General features: G+C 38.3%; 1 protein-coding gene across 1 annotated transcript in view; it reads right to left on the bottom strand.

Annotated features, from left to right (window-relative positions):
* Positions 1–12,780, bottom strand: part of CLCA2 (chloride channel accessory 2) — a 44,154-nt gene that overhangs the window by 25,163 nt on the left and 6,211 nt on the right. The window contains exons 4-6 of the mRNA XM_007173060.1: positions 12,035–12,143; positions 10,865–11,024; positions 622–849 (exon numbers count right to left, since the gene is read on the bottom strand). Coding sequence (XP_007173122.1) covers positions 622–849; positions 10,865–11,024; positions 12,035–12,143 — 497 coding nt within the window. The remainder of the gene's footprint in view (positions 1–621; positions 850–10,864; positions 11,025–12,034; positions 12,144–12,780) is intronic.

Raw genomic sequence — 12,780 nt, 5'->3', positions numbered from 1 at the left:
AGGTATTGTTATCTCTGCTTTACAGATGAGAAAACTGAGCTTAAGAGAGGTTGTTTGCTCTTGATTACACAGACAGTAAATGAAGGAGCCAGGACTTAAAGCACATCTGCCTGATTCCAGAGACTAAACCTCTAATTACTGTCTAAGAATTCTGGAGCTTAGGAGAATGGGTTTCTGGAAGGCTGCCAGATTGCCAGATGAGTGAGATGTTTCTCTGTACACAATGACATAGAAAATACACACATAATGGATATGCACACTCACTGAAAACTCAGTCTATTGCCTGGGCCATGGTTGTTTACCAGTGAGTGGAATGTGGTCAGAAAGGAGCCTTCCGCTACATGTCAGAGTTTTGGGAAGGGTTTTGGTTGGAAAAGGTTGCAATTAGTAGCAATAATGAGGGCTGGGAATTACCTGTGGATTTCATTTATCTGCATTATCTCAATTTCTGGGCCACATTCTAAATTTGTTTCTCTCATCCCCAAGAAGAGATGATGCCCATGACTATTCCAAACGTTTGGCCTCACCCTTCCCTTCCCTTACCCTCTGAAAAGAAAAAGAATTAAAAACTGATAGAAAAAAGTGATGAATGGTTTACAACTATTTTGGTTCAAATGTTACCTTTGCCATCTTGCTGGACACATCCAGCACCAAACAGACCACTTTGTCCCCAGCCTGTACAAGAGAGAACGTGGGAGGAGGCGGAAGCTCAGTGCCTTTCATGGGAAAACTGTTATTAAAGTCGTCAGAGTCTGTGATTACATCCCACGTACTTCTGAGGCTGCACATTTGGTTCTGCAGGTTTGGAGCCTCTTGGGTGTGGGTACTTGCATTACAGAATTCAACCACCTCGAAAAAGAATAAAATAAAAATACTCAGAAAATAATCAGAAAATAAAAGTACTCCTCTCATACTAGACATACTTCTCATTCTCAAACAACTAAAGGTAAGAGGAAAGGTGAGCTGAAACATGAGAAATCAGAAGTGCTACAGCTATGTCCTTCTTTACTTCAAAAATGCCATTGAATTTACAGATAAACCTTGGCACCCTTTGCTTGAAACTCTGGCACCCATGTGGTAACTGAGGTCAACCTCTATTAAAGTTTATTTGCGCTTAGGTAAGAGAGAGTAGACCGTGTATAAATATCTTAGGCTTTAAAAAAATAAAACAAGAACCAAGATGGCGGAGTAGAAGGACGTGCTCTCACTCCCTCTTGCGAGAGCACCAGAATCACAACTGGCTGCTGGACAATCATTGACAGGAAGACCCTGGACTTCACCAAGGAGGACACCCCACGTCCAAGGACAGAGGAGAAGCCACAGTGAGACGGTAGGAGGGGCGCAATCAGAGTAAAATCAAATCCCATAACTGCTGGGTGGGTGACTCACAGACTGGCGAACACTTATACCACAGAAGTCCACCCACTGGAGTGAAGGTTCTGAGCCCCACCTCAGGCTTCCCAACCTGGGGGTCCGGCAAAGGGAGGAGGAATTCCTAGAGAATCAGACTTTGAAGTCTAGTGGGAATTGATTGCAGGACTGTGACAGGACTGGGGGAAACAGAGACCCCACTCTTGGAGGGCACACACAAAGTAATGTGTGCATCGGGACCCAGGGGAAGGAGCAGTGACCCTGGGGGAGACTGAACCAGACGTACCTGCTGGTGTTGGGGGGTCTCCTGCAGAGGCGAGTGGTGGCTCTGTTTCACCGTGGGGATAAGGACACTGGCAGCAGAGGTCCTAGGAAGTTCTCCTTGGCGTGAGCCCTCCCAGAGTCTGCCATTAACCCCACCAAAGAGCACGGGTAGGCTCCAGTGTTGGGTTGCCTCAGGCAAAACAACCAACAGGGAGGGAACCCAGCCCCACCCATCAACAGTCAAGTGGATTAAGGTTTTACTGGGCTCTGATCGCCACAGCAACAGGGAGGGAACCCAGCCCCACCCATCAACAGTCAAGTGGATTAAGGTTTTACTGAGCTCTGACCGCCACAGCAACAGTCAGCTCTACCCACCACCAGAGCCTCCCATCAAGCCTCTTAGATAGCCTCAACCACCAGAGGGCAGACAACAGAAGCAAGAAAAACTACAATCCTGCAGCCTGTGGACCAAAAACCACAGTTACAGAAAGACAGAGAAGATGAAAAGGCAGAGGGCTGTGTACCAGATGAAGGAACAAGAAAAAACCCCAGAAAAACAACTAAATGAAGTGGAGATAGGCAACCTTCCAGACAAAGAATTCAGAATAATGATAATGAAGATGATCCAGGACCTCGGAATAAGAATGGAGGCAAAGATTGAGAAGATGCAAGAAATGATTAACAAAGACCTAGAAGAATTAAAGAACAAACAAACAGAGATGACCAATACAATAACTGAAATGAAAACTACACTAGAAGGAATCAATAGCAGAATAACTGAGGCAGAAGAACGGATAAGTGACCTGGAAGACAGAATGGTGGAATTCACTGCTGCGGAAGAGACTAAAGAAAAAAGAATGAAAAGAAATGAAGACAGCCTAAGAGACCTCTGGGACAACATTAAACGCAACAACATTCGCATTATAGGGGTCCCAGAAGGAGAAGAGAGAGAGAAAGGACCAGAGAAAATATTTGAAGAGATTATAATCGAAAACTTCCCTAACATGGGAAAGGAAATAGCCACCCAAGTCCAGGAAGCGCAAAGAGTCCCATACAGAATAAACCCAAGGAGAAACACGCCGAGACACATAGTAATCAAAGTGGCAAAAATTAAAGACAAAGAAAAATTATTGAAAGCAGCAAGGGAAAAACGACAAATAACATACAAGGGAACCCCCATAAGGTTAACAGCTGATTTCTCAGCAGAAACTCTGCAAGCCAGAAGGGAGTGGCATGAAATACTTAAAGTGATGAAAGGGAAGAACCTACAACCAAGATTACTCTACCCAGCAAGGATCTCATTTAGATTTGATGGAGAAATCAAAAGCTTTACAGACAAGCAAAAGCTAAGAGAATTCAGCACCACCAAACCAGCTCTACAACAAATGCTAAAGGAACTTCTCTAAGTGGGAAACACAAGAGAAGAAAAGGACCTACAAAAACAAACCCAAAACAATTAAGAAAATGGTCATAGGAACATACATATCGATAATTACCTTAAACGTGAATGGATTAAATGCCCCAACCAAAAGACATAGACTGGCTGAATGGATACAAAAACAAGACCCATATATATGCTGTCTACAAGAGACCCACTTCAGACCTAGGGACACATACAGACTGAAAGTGAGGGGATGGAAAAAGATATTCCATGCAAATGGAAATCAAAAGAAAGCTGGAGTAGCTATACTCATATCAGATAAAATAGACTTTAAAATAAAGAATGTTACAAGAGACAAGGAAGGACACTACATAATGATCCAGGGATCAATCCAAGAAGAAGATATAACAATTATAAATATATATGCACCCAACATAGGAGCACCTCAATACATAAGGCAACTGCTAACAGCTATAAAAGAGGAAATCGACAGTAACACAATAATAGTGGGGGACTTTAACACCTCACTTACACCAATGGACAGATCATCCAAAATGAAAATAAATAAGGAAACAGAAGCTTTAAATGACACAATAGACCAGATAGATTTAATTGATATATATAGGACATTCCATCCAAAAACAGCAGATTACACGTTCTTCTCAAGTGCGCACGGAACATTCTCCAGGATAGATCACATCTTGGGTCACAAATCAAGCCTCAGTAAATTTAAGAAAATTGAAATCATATCAAGCATCTTTTCTGACCACAACGCTATGAGATTAGAAATGAATTACAGGGAAAAAAACGTAAAAAAGACAAACACATGGAGGCTAAACAATACGTTACTAAATAACCAAGAGATCACTGAAGAAATCAAACAGGAAATAAAAAAATACCTAGAGACAAATGACAATGAAAACACGACGATACAAAACCTATGGGATGCAGCAAAAGCAGTTCTAAGAGAGAAGTTTATAGCTATACAAGCCTACCTAAAGAAACAAGAAAAATCTCAAGTAAACAATCTAACTTTACACCTAAAGAAACTAGAGAAAGAAGAACAAACAAAACCCAAAGTTAGCAGAAGGAAAGAAATCATAAAGATCAGAGCAGAAATAAATGAAATAGAAACAAAGAAAACAATAGCAAAGATCAATAAAACTAAAAGTTGGTTCTTTGAGAAGATAAACAAAATTGATAAGCCATTAGCCAGACTCATCAAGAAAAAGAGGGAGAGGACTCAAATCAATAAAATCAGAAATGAAAAAGGAGAAGTTACAACAGACACCGCAGAAATACAAAACATCCTAAGAGACTACTACAAGCAACTTTATGCCAATAAAATGGACAACCTGGAAGAAATGGACAAATTCTTAGAAAGGTATAACCTTCCAAGACTGAACCAGGAAGAAACAGAAAATATCAACAGACCAATCACAAGTAATGAAATTGAAACTGTGATTAAAAATCTTCCAACAAACAAAAGTCCAGGACCAGATGGCTTCACAGGTGAATTCTATCAAACATTTAGAGAAGAGCTAACACCCATCCTTCTCAAACTCTTCCAAAAAATTGCAGAGGAAGGAACTCTCCCAAACTCATTCTATGAGGCCACCATCACCCTGATACCAAAACCAGACAAAGACACTACAAAAAAAGAAAATTACAGACCAATATCACTGATGAATATAGATGCAAAAATCCTCAACAAAATACTAGCAAACAGAATCCAACAACACATTAAAAGGATCATACACCACGATCAAGTGGGATTTATCCCAGGGATGCAAGGATTCTTCAATATATGCAAATCAATCAATGTGATACACCATATTAACAAATTGAAGAAGAAAAACCATATGATCATCTCAATAGATGCAGAAAAAGCTTTTGACAAAATTCAACACCCATTTCTGATAAAAACTCTCCAGAAAGTGGGCATAGAGGGAACCTACCTCAACATAATAAAGGCCATATATGACAAACCCACAGCAAACATCATTCTCAATGGTGAAAAACTGAAAGCATTTCCTCTAAGATCAGGAACGAGACAAGGATGTCCACTCTCACCACTATTATTCAACATAGTTCTGGAAGTCCTAGCCACGGCAATCAGAGAAGAAAAAGAAATTAAAGGAATACAAATTGGAAAAGAAGAAGTAAAACTGTCACTGTTTGCGGATGACATGATACTATACATAGAGAATCCTAAAACTGCCACCAGAAAACTGCTAGAGCTAATTAATGAATATGGTAAAGTTGCAGGTTACAAAATTAATGCACAGAAATCTCTTGCATTCCTATACACTAATGATGAAAAATCTGAAAGAGAAATTATGGAAACACTCCCATTTACCATTGCAACAAAAAGAATAAAATACCTAGGAATAAACCTACCTAGGGAGACAAAAGACCTGTATGCAGAAAACTATAAGACACTGATGAAAGAAATTAAAGATGATACCAACAGATGGAGAGATATACCATGTTCTTGGATTGGAAGAATCAACATTGTGAAAATGAGTATACTACCCAAAGCAATCTACAGATTCAATGCAATCCCTATCAAATTACCAAGGGCATTTTTTACGGAGCTAGAACAAATCATCTTAAAATTTGTATGGAGACACAAAAGACCCCGAATAGCCAAAGCAGTCTTGAGGCAAAAAAATGGAGCTGGAGGAATCAGACTCCCTGACTTCAGACTATACTACAAAGCTACAGTAATCAAGACAATATGGTACTGGCACAAAAACAGAAACATAGGTCAATGGAACAAGATAGAAAGCCCAGAGATTAACCCACGCACCTATGGTCAACTAATCTATGACAAAGGAGGCAAAGATATACAATGGAGAAAAGACAGTCTCTTCAATAAGTGGTGCTGGGAAAACTGGACAGCCACATGTAAAAGAATGAAATTAGAATACTCCCTAACACCATACACAAAAATAAACTCAAAATGGATTAGAGACCTAAATATAAGACTGGACACTATAAAACTCTTAGAGGAAAACATAGGAAGAACACTCTTTGACATAAATCACAGCAAGATCTTTTTTGATCCACCTCCTAGAGTAATGGAAATAAAAACAAAAATAAACAAGTGGGACCTAATGAAACTTCAAAGCTTTTGCACAGCAAAGGAAACCATAAACAAGACGAAAAGACAACCCTCAGAATGGGAGAAAATATTTGCAAATGAATCAACGGACAAAGGATTAATCTCCAAAATATATAAACAGCTCATTCAGCTCAATATCAAAGAAACAAACACCCCAATCCAAAAATGGGCAGAAGACCTAAATAGACATTTCTCCAAAGAAGACATACAGACGGCCACGAAGCACATGAAAAGATGCTCAACATCACTAATTATTAGAGAAATGCAAATCAAAACTACAATGAGGTATCACCTCACTCCTGTTAGAATGGGCATCATCAGAAAATCTACAAACAACAAATGCTGGAGAGGGTGTGGAGAAAAGGGAACCCTCTTGCACTGTTGGTGGGAATGTAAATTGATACAGCCACTATGGAGAACAATATGGAGGTTCCTTAAAAAACTAAAAATAGAATTACCATATGACCCAGCAATCCCACTACTGGGCATATACCCAGAGAAAACCGTAATTCAAAAAGACACGTGCACCCGAATGTTCATTGCAGCACTATTTACAATAGCCAGGTCATGGAAGCAACCTAAATGCCCATCAACAGACGAATGGATAAAGAAGTTGTGGTACATATATACGATGGAATATTATTCAGCCATAAAAAGGAACGAAATTGAGTCATTTGTTGAGAAGTGGATGGATCTAGAGACTGTCATACAGAGTGAAGTAAGTCAGAAAGAGAAAAACAAATATCGTATGTTAATGCATGTATGTGGAACGTAGAAAAACGGTACAGATGAGCCAGTTTGCAGGGCAGAAGTTGAGACACAGATGTAGAGAATGGACATATGGACACCAAGGGGGGAAAACTGCGATGAGGTGGGGATGGTGATGTGCTGAATTGGGCGATTGGGATTGACATGTATACACGGATGTGTATAAAACTGATGCCTAATAAGAACCTGCAGTATAAAAAAACAAACAAAACAACTAATACTAAACTTTCATTGGGTTATTTGTATGGAAATATGTTAATATAAATGTTTCAGACATTACATGAAATTTCTAAAAATCTTATATTTGTATTTGTATGGAAATATGTATGGAAATATGTTAATATAAATGTTTCAGACAGTACATGAAATTTCTAAAAATCTTATATTTGTATTTGTATGGAAATATGTATGGAAATATGTTAATATAAATGTTTCAGACATTACATGAAATTTCTAAAAATCTTATATTTGTATTTGTATGGAAATATGTATGGAAATATGTTAATATAAATGTTTCAGACATTACATGAAATTTCTAAAAATCTTATATTTGTATTTGTATGGAAATATGTATGGAAATATGTTAATATAAATGTTTCAGACATTACATGAAATTTCTAAAAATCTTATATTTGTATTTGTATGGAAATATGTATGGAAATATGTTAATATAAATGTTTCAGACATTACAGGAAACGTCTAAAAATCTTATATGTTCTGGTATAATGTTATAAGTAATAATCCTAGTTATTACTTTAAAATGTATATCTCAGAAATAACTAATTTTCTTGTCAACTGCATTATTATGAACTTTCATCAAATCTTTAACCATGGTCATTTTTAAGTCTTTTGTCATTTACAGACAGTTCTGGGTGTACTCTGATGATTTTGCAAATATGTTCCTATAAAAGAGTTTCATCTTCAAGAAATTCATGGAAAAGACTCTGACAAGTACAGGTTTCTGGTAACTGACTGTACTGCTGAACTGAATGAATAAGCATTTTCAGAACTCTAATGAAAAACTGATGAACTCATAAAAGTGCTAACAAAAGATCAAGATGAAAAAAAAGAAATTAATTACATGGGACTGAGTGAACTGATGAGGATGAGTATAATTTTTGTGACTTTCTGTCTGAATTAAAAAAAAAAAAATCCCACAAGGACTCAGAGGAAAAGAATATACAAATCAATTTTCACTGCAAAGTAAAGGAGCTGTTACAGTGGAGGATTACTGGACTGAATGTCAATGTTATGACATAGTATAAGTGTGTTTCATGTTTGGTAATTGCAATCATTGTTGCTTTTGTTGTGGTCATCCATGTACAATGCTTGGTGTCAGTCTATCTATCTCTTGTAAAAATAAAATACAGTGTGTGTGTGTGGAAAAAAAATAAATAAAAAAATAAAACAAACTCTCACCTTCCTTAGCGTGATAATGTGTTAAAGAAAACACCCCAGGAGATGTTATCTTGATCAGTCTGCTCCTTGGAATCATATTTAATAACTACTGCACCTTTATCTATTGATTAACCTATAATAAACCTATATTGAGCTAGTTCAAATATTGACCTCTGTAAGACTAGGATAAGGAGAAAAACAACTTAAATCTACTTCCTCATCTTTCTCCCCATTTGGAGATATAGCCATAATTCATACAATAATACTAAACCTAGGCAACACCTCTTTTAAAGGCATGATTTGCATTGCAAAGTAATGTGTTATCTACTTCCCAGTGGCTATATTCCTACGAACAGTAGATGCTTCCTGCTAACAGAGCTATGGAAGCTTAGAGGTAAAAGAAATCTTACAGATTCTCTAGCCCCAACTCTAATTTCTTAGAAAAGGAAGCTGAAGCTTCAAAAAGTTAATAATTGCATAAGAACATGAGTTTCTTAGTAGGATGGGGTGACATGATAGAACCTGTTTTGTTGTTGTTTGTATGTTTGTTTTTAACTCTTTTCTTTATATTTCATGACTATGTTTAGGAGATGGTAAAAGTTTGCTGACTGGATATTAATGAGTAGGTGTTTCAAATGACCACAAAGATTGTACCTAGCCACAAACAATGTGGATGAAATAACATGGAATTAGCTTGGCTTCAGATATTAAAGCTGTAAATTAAATTAAAACCATAATGAATTGGACAAGAAATATGAAAAAGCACCTTGAAGTTACAGAATGACTCTTAGCCTTGACTAAAACCAGACTGAAGAAAAAAAATTATCTAAAAAAAGAATGTGTCAATCCAAGGAACATTGGGTTAGTCATAGAAACAGAAAACTTCACAGAGACACTGCCCACAGTGTTCCCAGCTCAATGGAGAGGACGTGACCCACAGATGTGATGAAGTTGGAAAAATGTATCAGGTTATGAAGGCTGATGTGACTAAATCTCTGCATCTCCTAACTCCCTCCTTTCTGATTCCACACTCTCAAAATAGGCCTCTGGGTAGAATTTGGCTGTTCCGTGCTGCTTCTGTCAGAGAGAAAATGAACTGGCTAGAGAATGCGAGTGTCAGATCTCCATGACAATTATTTAAAATTTTAAATAATTTTAAAAATGTGTTCTGGATTCCTACACAAGTCTCTTGTCAGTTAGCGTGGAATACTGACAAGACTGAGTTTCTGAGCCTGCAAAGCTAAGGGTTAGTTGACTTCCCTTGGTAACACCTGACTTTTCTTTTTAAGTTCTAGAATATGCAAAACAAGGGAAAGAGAATTAGGGAATTCCATTAAAATAAGAGTGGTTTGCTACCTTAAATGAAGCAATATAATCATACGTTACCTCCCTGTCATTAACCCTGTACACTTTCCTGTGAAAGGATATAGGAGCACTACCATACAAGCAATTTATTTTGAAGACTCCAGGTTTCCCCTTGTTAAATCACCTTCCCTGGAGAGCAAATAATCGCTTTTCTAAAGGAAACAATTTCTACTGATCAGCTTTGACTGTCGAGGGGGGGGCGCTGAGTTTTTTTTTTTAATCTGTAAAGTAAAAACTAGATGAACTCTAAGGTTCCCCAAGCTCTAAAACGTAGTGAATCTTTTTTCTTTTCTTTTTTTTTTTTTTTTTTTTTGACTGCATCGGGTCTTAGTTGTGGCCCGCGGGATCTTTCACTGCGGTGCACAGGCTTCTCTTTCTCTAGTTGTGGCATGCAGGTTTTCTCTCTCTAGTTGTGGTGTGCGAGCTCCAGAGCACATGGGCTCTGTAGTTTGCAGCACACGGGCTCTCTAGTTGAGGCACATGGGCTCAGTAGTTGTGGCACGCAGCCTTCTCACTGCGGTGGCTTCTCTTGTTGCGGAGCACGGACTCTAGGAGTGTGGGCTTCAGTAGTTGTGGCGCACAGGCTTAGTTGCCCCTTGGCATGTGGGATCTTAGTTCCCCTACCAGGGATTGAACCCTCCTCTCCTGCGTTGGAAGGTGGATTCTTTACCACTGGACCACCAGGGAAGTCCCAAATGTAGTGAATCTTTTTTTTTTTTTTTTTTTTTTTTTATTTTTTTATTTTTTATTTTTTTAAAGGATTTTCTTATTTATTTATTTATTTATTTATTTATTTTTGGCTGTGTTGGGTCTTCGGTTCTTGCGAGGGCTTTCTCCAGTTGCGGCAAGCGGGGGCCACTCTTCATCGCGGTGCGGGGACCGCTCTTCATCGCGGTGCGCGGGCCTTTCTCTATCGCGGCCCCTCCCGTCGCGGGGCACAGGCTCCAGACGCGCAGGCTCAGCAATTGTGGCTCACGGGCCCAGCTGCTCCGTGGCATGTGGGATCTTCCCAGACCAGGGCTCGAACCCGTGTCCCCTGCATTAGCAGGCAGACTCCCAACCACCGCGCCACCAGGGAAGCCCTGTAGTGAATCTTAATTGTCTTTTTGTTTAAATACTTAAAACATATCAGTCTATCTTGGGAAAAGATGGAATCTTGTAAGAGTTTGTTATTCTAAGGTCATACTTACAGAAGATAAACTTTGCATGAACATTATCGATGCAGTTGCATTTTGGGTGCTATTGTATATAAACATGCATCCTTCTTTGAAAATCTTGCTAATAACACAGTTTTCTTGGGGGCAAGGGCCTCCTTCACACAAGAAAATGCCTGTGATGTCAGATGAACACCTAAAATAGGAAGAGACATTGGGTCTGTTTTAGAAATACTTATGTTTCTTTCTTATTGACTCATAAAATAATTTGTTTCCAGGATCGTAGATTGCTAGATACACAGAAGACATTTTAAAAACTATTAAGAAAGGTCATTAATTTACAAATGCACTCCACTTGATTTTAAAGCATTTGATTTTGATGAGAGGCTCTGTATTGCCAAGGGCTTTACCAGCTAAACAGGGTCAAAGCAAAAGTCACCAAGAAATCAACATGAACTTTTGGAGGCCCGAGGAAGGGCATGAGTGGTGGTATCCTGAATCAGGGCTCCTTTGAGTTCATTGCCATTGGACATCAGAGGAAGAAGAGAATGAACATCTAATGATAATATGTAAAAGGATTCCTTCCTATATAAGCAGTCTCAAATGCTGTCAATGGGATAAAAAACCATCTAAATTTCGGGAGAAGAATCAGTCAATATCTACCAAAATTACAGCTAAAATTACCCTATGACCTGGTAATTCTTGGAAGCTATTCAATAGATATACAGATCTGCCTGCATATAATGGAAGTAACTTATTTATAGCATTATGACTTGTAGTAATAACAAAATATGGTGAACAACTCATTTGTTCAACAATAAGGGACTGGTTGAAAAATTATGGTATATCCATACAATGGAACACTATGCAATTAAAAGAAAAAAGAGTGAGGAAAAATATATATTCATATTTATTTGAATTTTCCTGAAGAAACACAGAAAAAATAAATGAGAAACTAATAAAAATGGTGATCTAGAGGGGATGAAAGGGAACAGGGTGAAGAGAGTGGTAGGAGTATGCTATATAAGAGTATAACTTTTTATATTGTTTTGGCATTTGACCACCTAAATATTTACCAATTTTTTTAAAAATCCAATAAAATTTTAAAACTGACAATTGTCAGTTAAGTTTTGCTGCCATTATAAACTCTATTTTAGAGTAAAAAAAATAAACAGTGAATTTTAAACATGGAAAAAATCCACTAACCTTGTTACTTCAATTTGATTTTGCCCATTTATGTAGAAAGGTTTCTCATTGTTATATTCATCAAACACACCCCAACGGAGATGAGCCCATTCATGAACAAACACTCTGCCTGTGGAAGAGAGAGTTTTTGTTTTAAGTTCCTAAAATTTCAGCAACAGACCTTGCTAATCAGTGAATACGTAACATCACCTGACTATATATACTCATTCCGAAGGGTTGACGTGCAATTCTTCCTTCCACTTTCCTCTTCCCCATTCCGTTCCCATCTCCTTCTGCTTTACCCCCATCGTCGTAAAAGAGGCAGTGTGAAAATATGTTTAGTCCTGGAAGTGCAAACCAGTGATTTACCTGTTGCATATCTGTTTGAAATTAGTGAGGAGTCTCACATTCTCTCACTTCCCTAAGGAAGCTGCCTAAGGGTTTCTATTCAGTTTTATACATGCCTATAAGTTCAGGATTCTGGGAAAGGAAAAGAAGCATATGGACTGAATGTTCAATTCAATGGACTGGATGTGTACGTCCCCCCAAAATTCATATGTTGAAATCCTGACCCACAATGTGAAGGTGTTAGGAGGTGAGGCCTTGGGGAGTGATTATTAGATCATGAGGGTGGAGCCTTCATAAATGGCATGAGTGCCCTTATAAAAAGACCCCAGAGAGTTTCCTTCTTTCTGTCATGTGAGGACACAGTGAGAAGATGGCTGTCTATGAACCCGGAAGTGGGCCTTCACAGACACCGATTCGGC

The sequence above is a fragment of the Balaenoptera acutorostrata genome, chromosome 1 (genome assembly GCF_949987535.1).
Source record: "Balaenoptera acutorostrata chromosome 1, mBalAcu1.1, whole genome shotgun sequence".
Taxonomy (NCBI): Eukaryota; Metazoa; Chordata; class Mammalia; order Artiodactyla; family Balaenopteridae; genus Balaenoptera; species Balaenoptera acutorostrata.
Note: the sequence above shows the minus strand (reverse complement) of the source record. Positions and strands in the feature narration are given on the sequence as shown.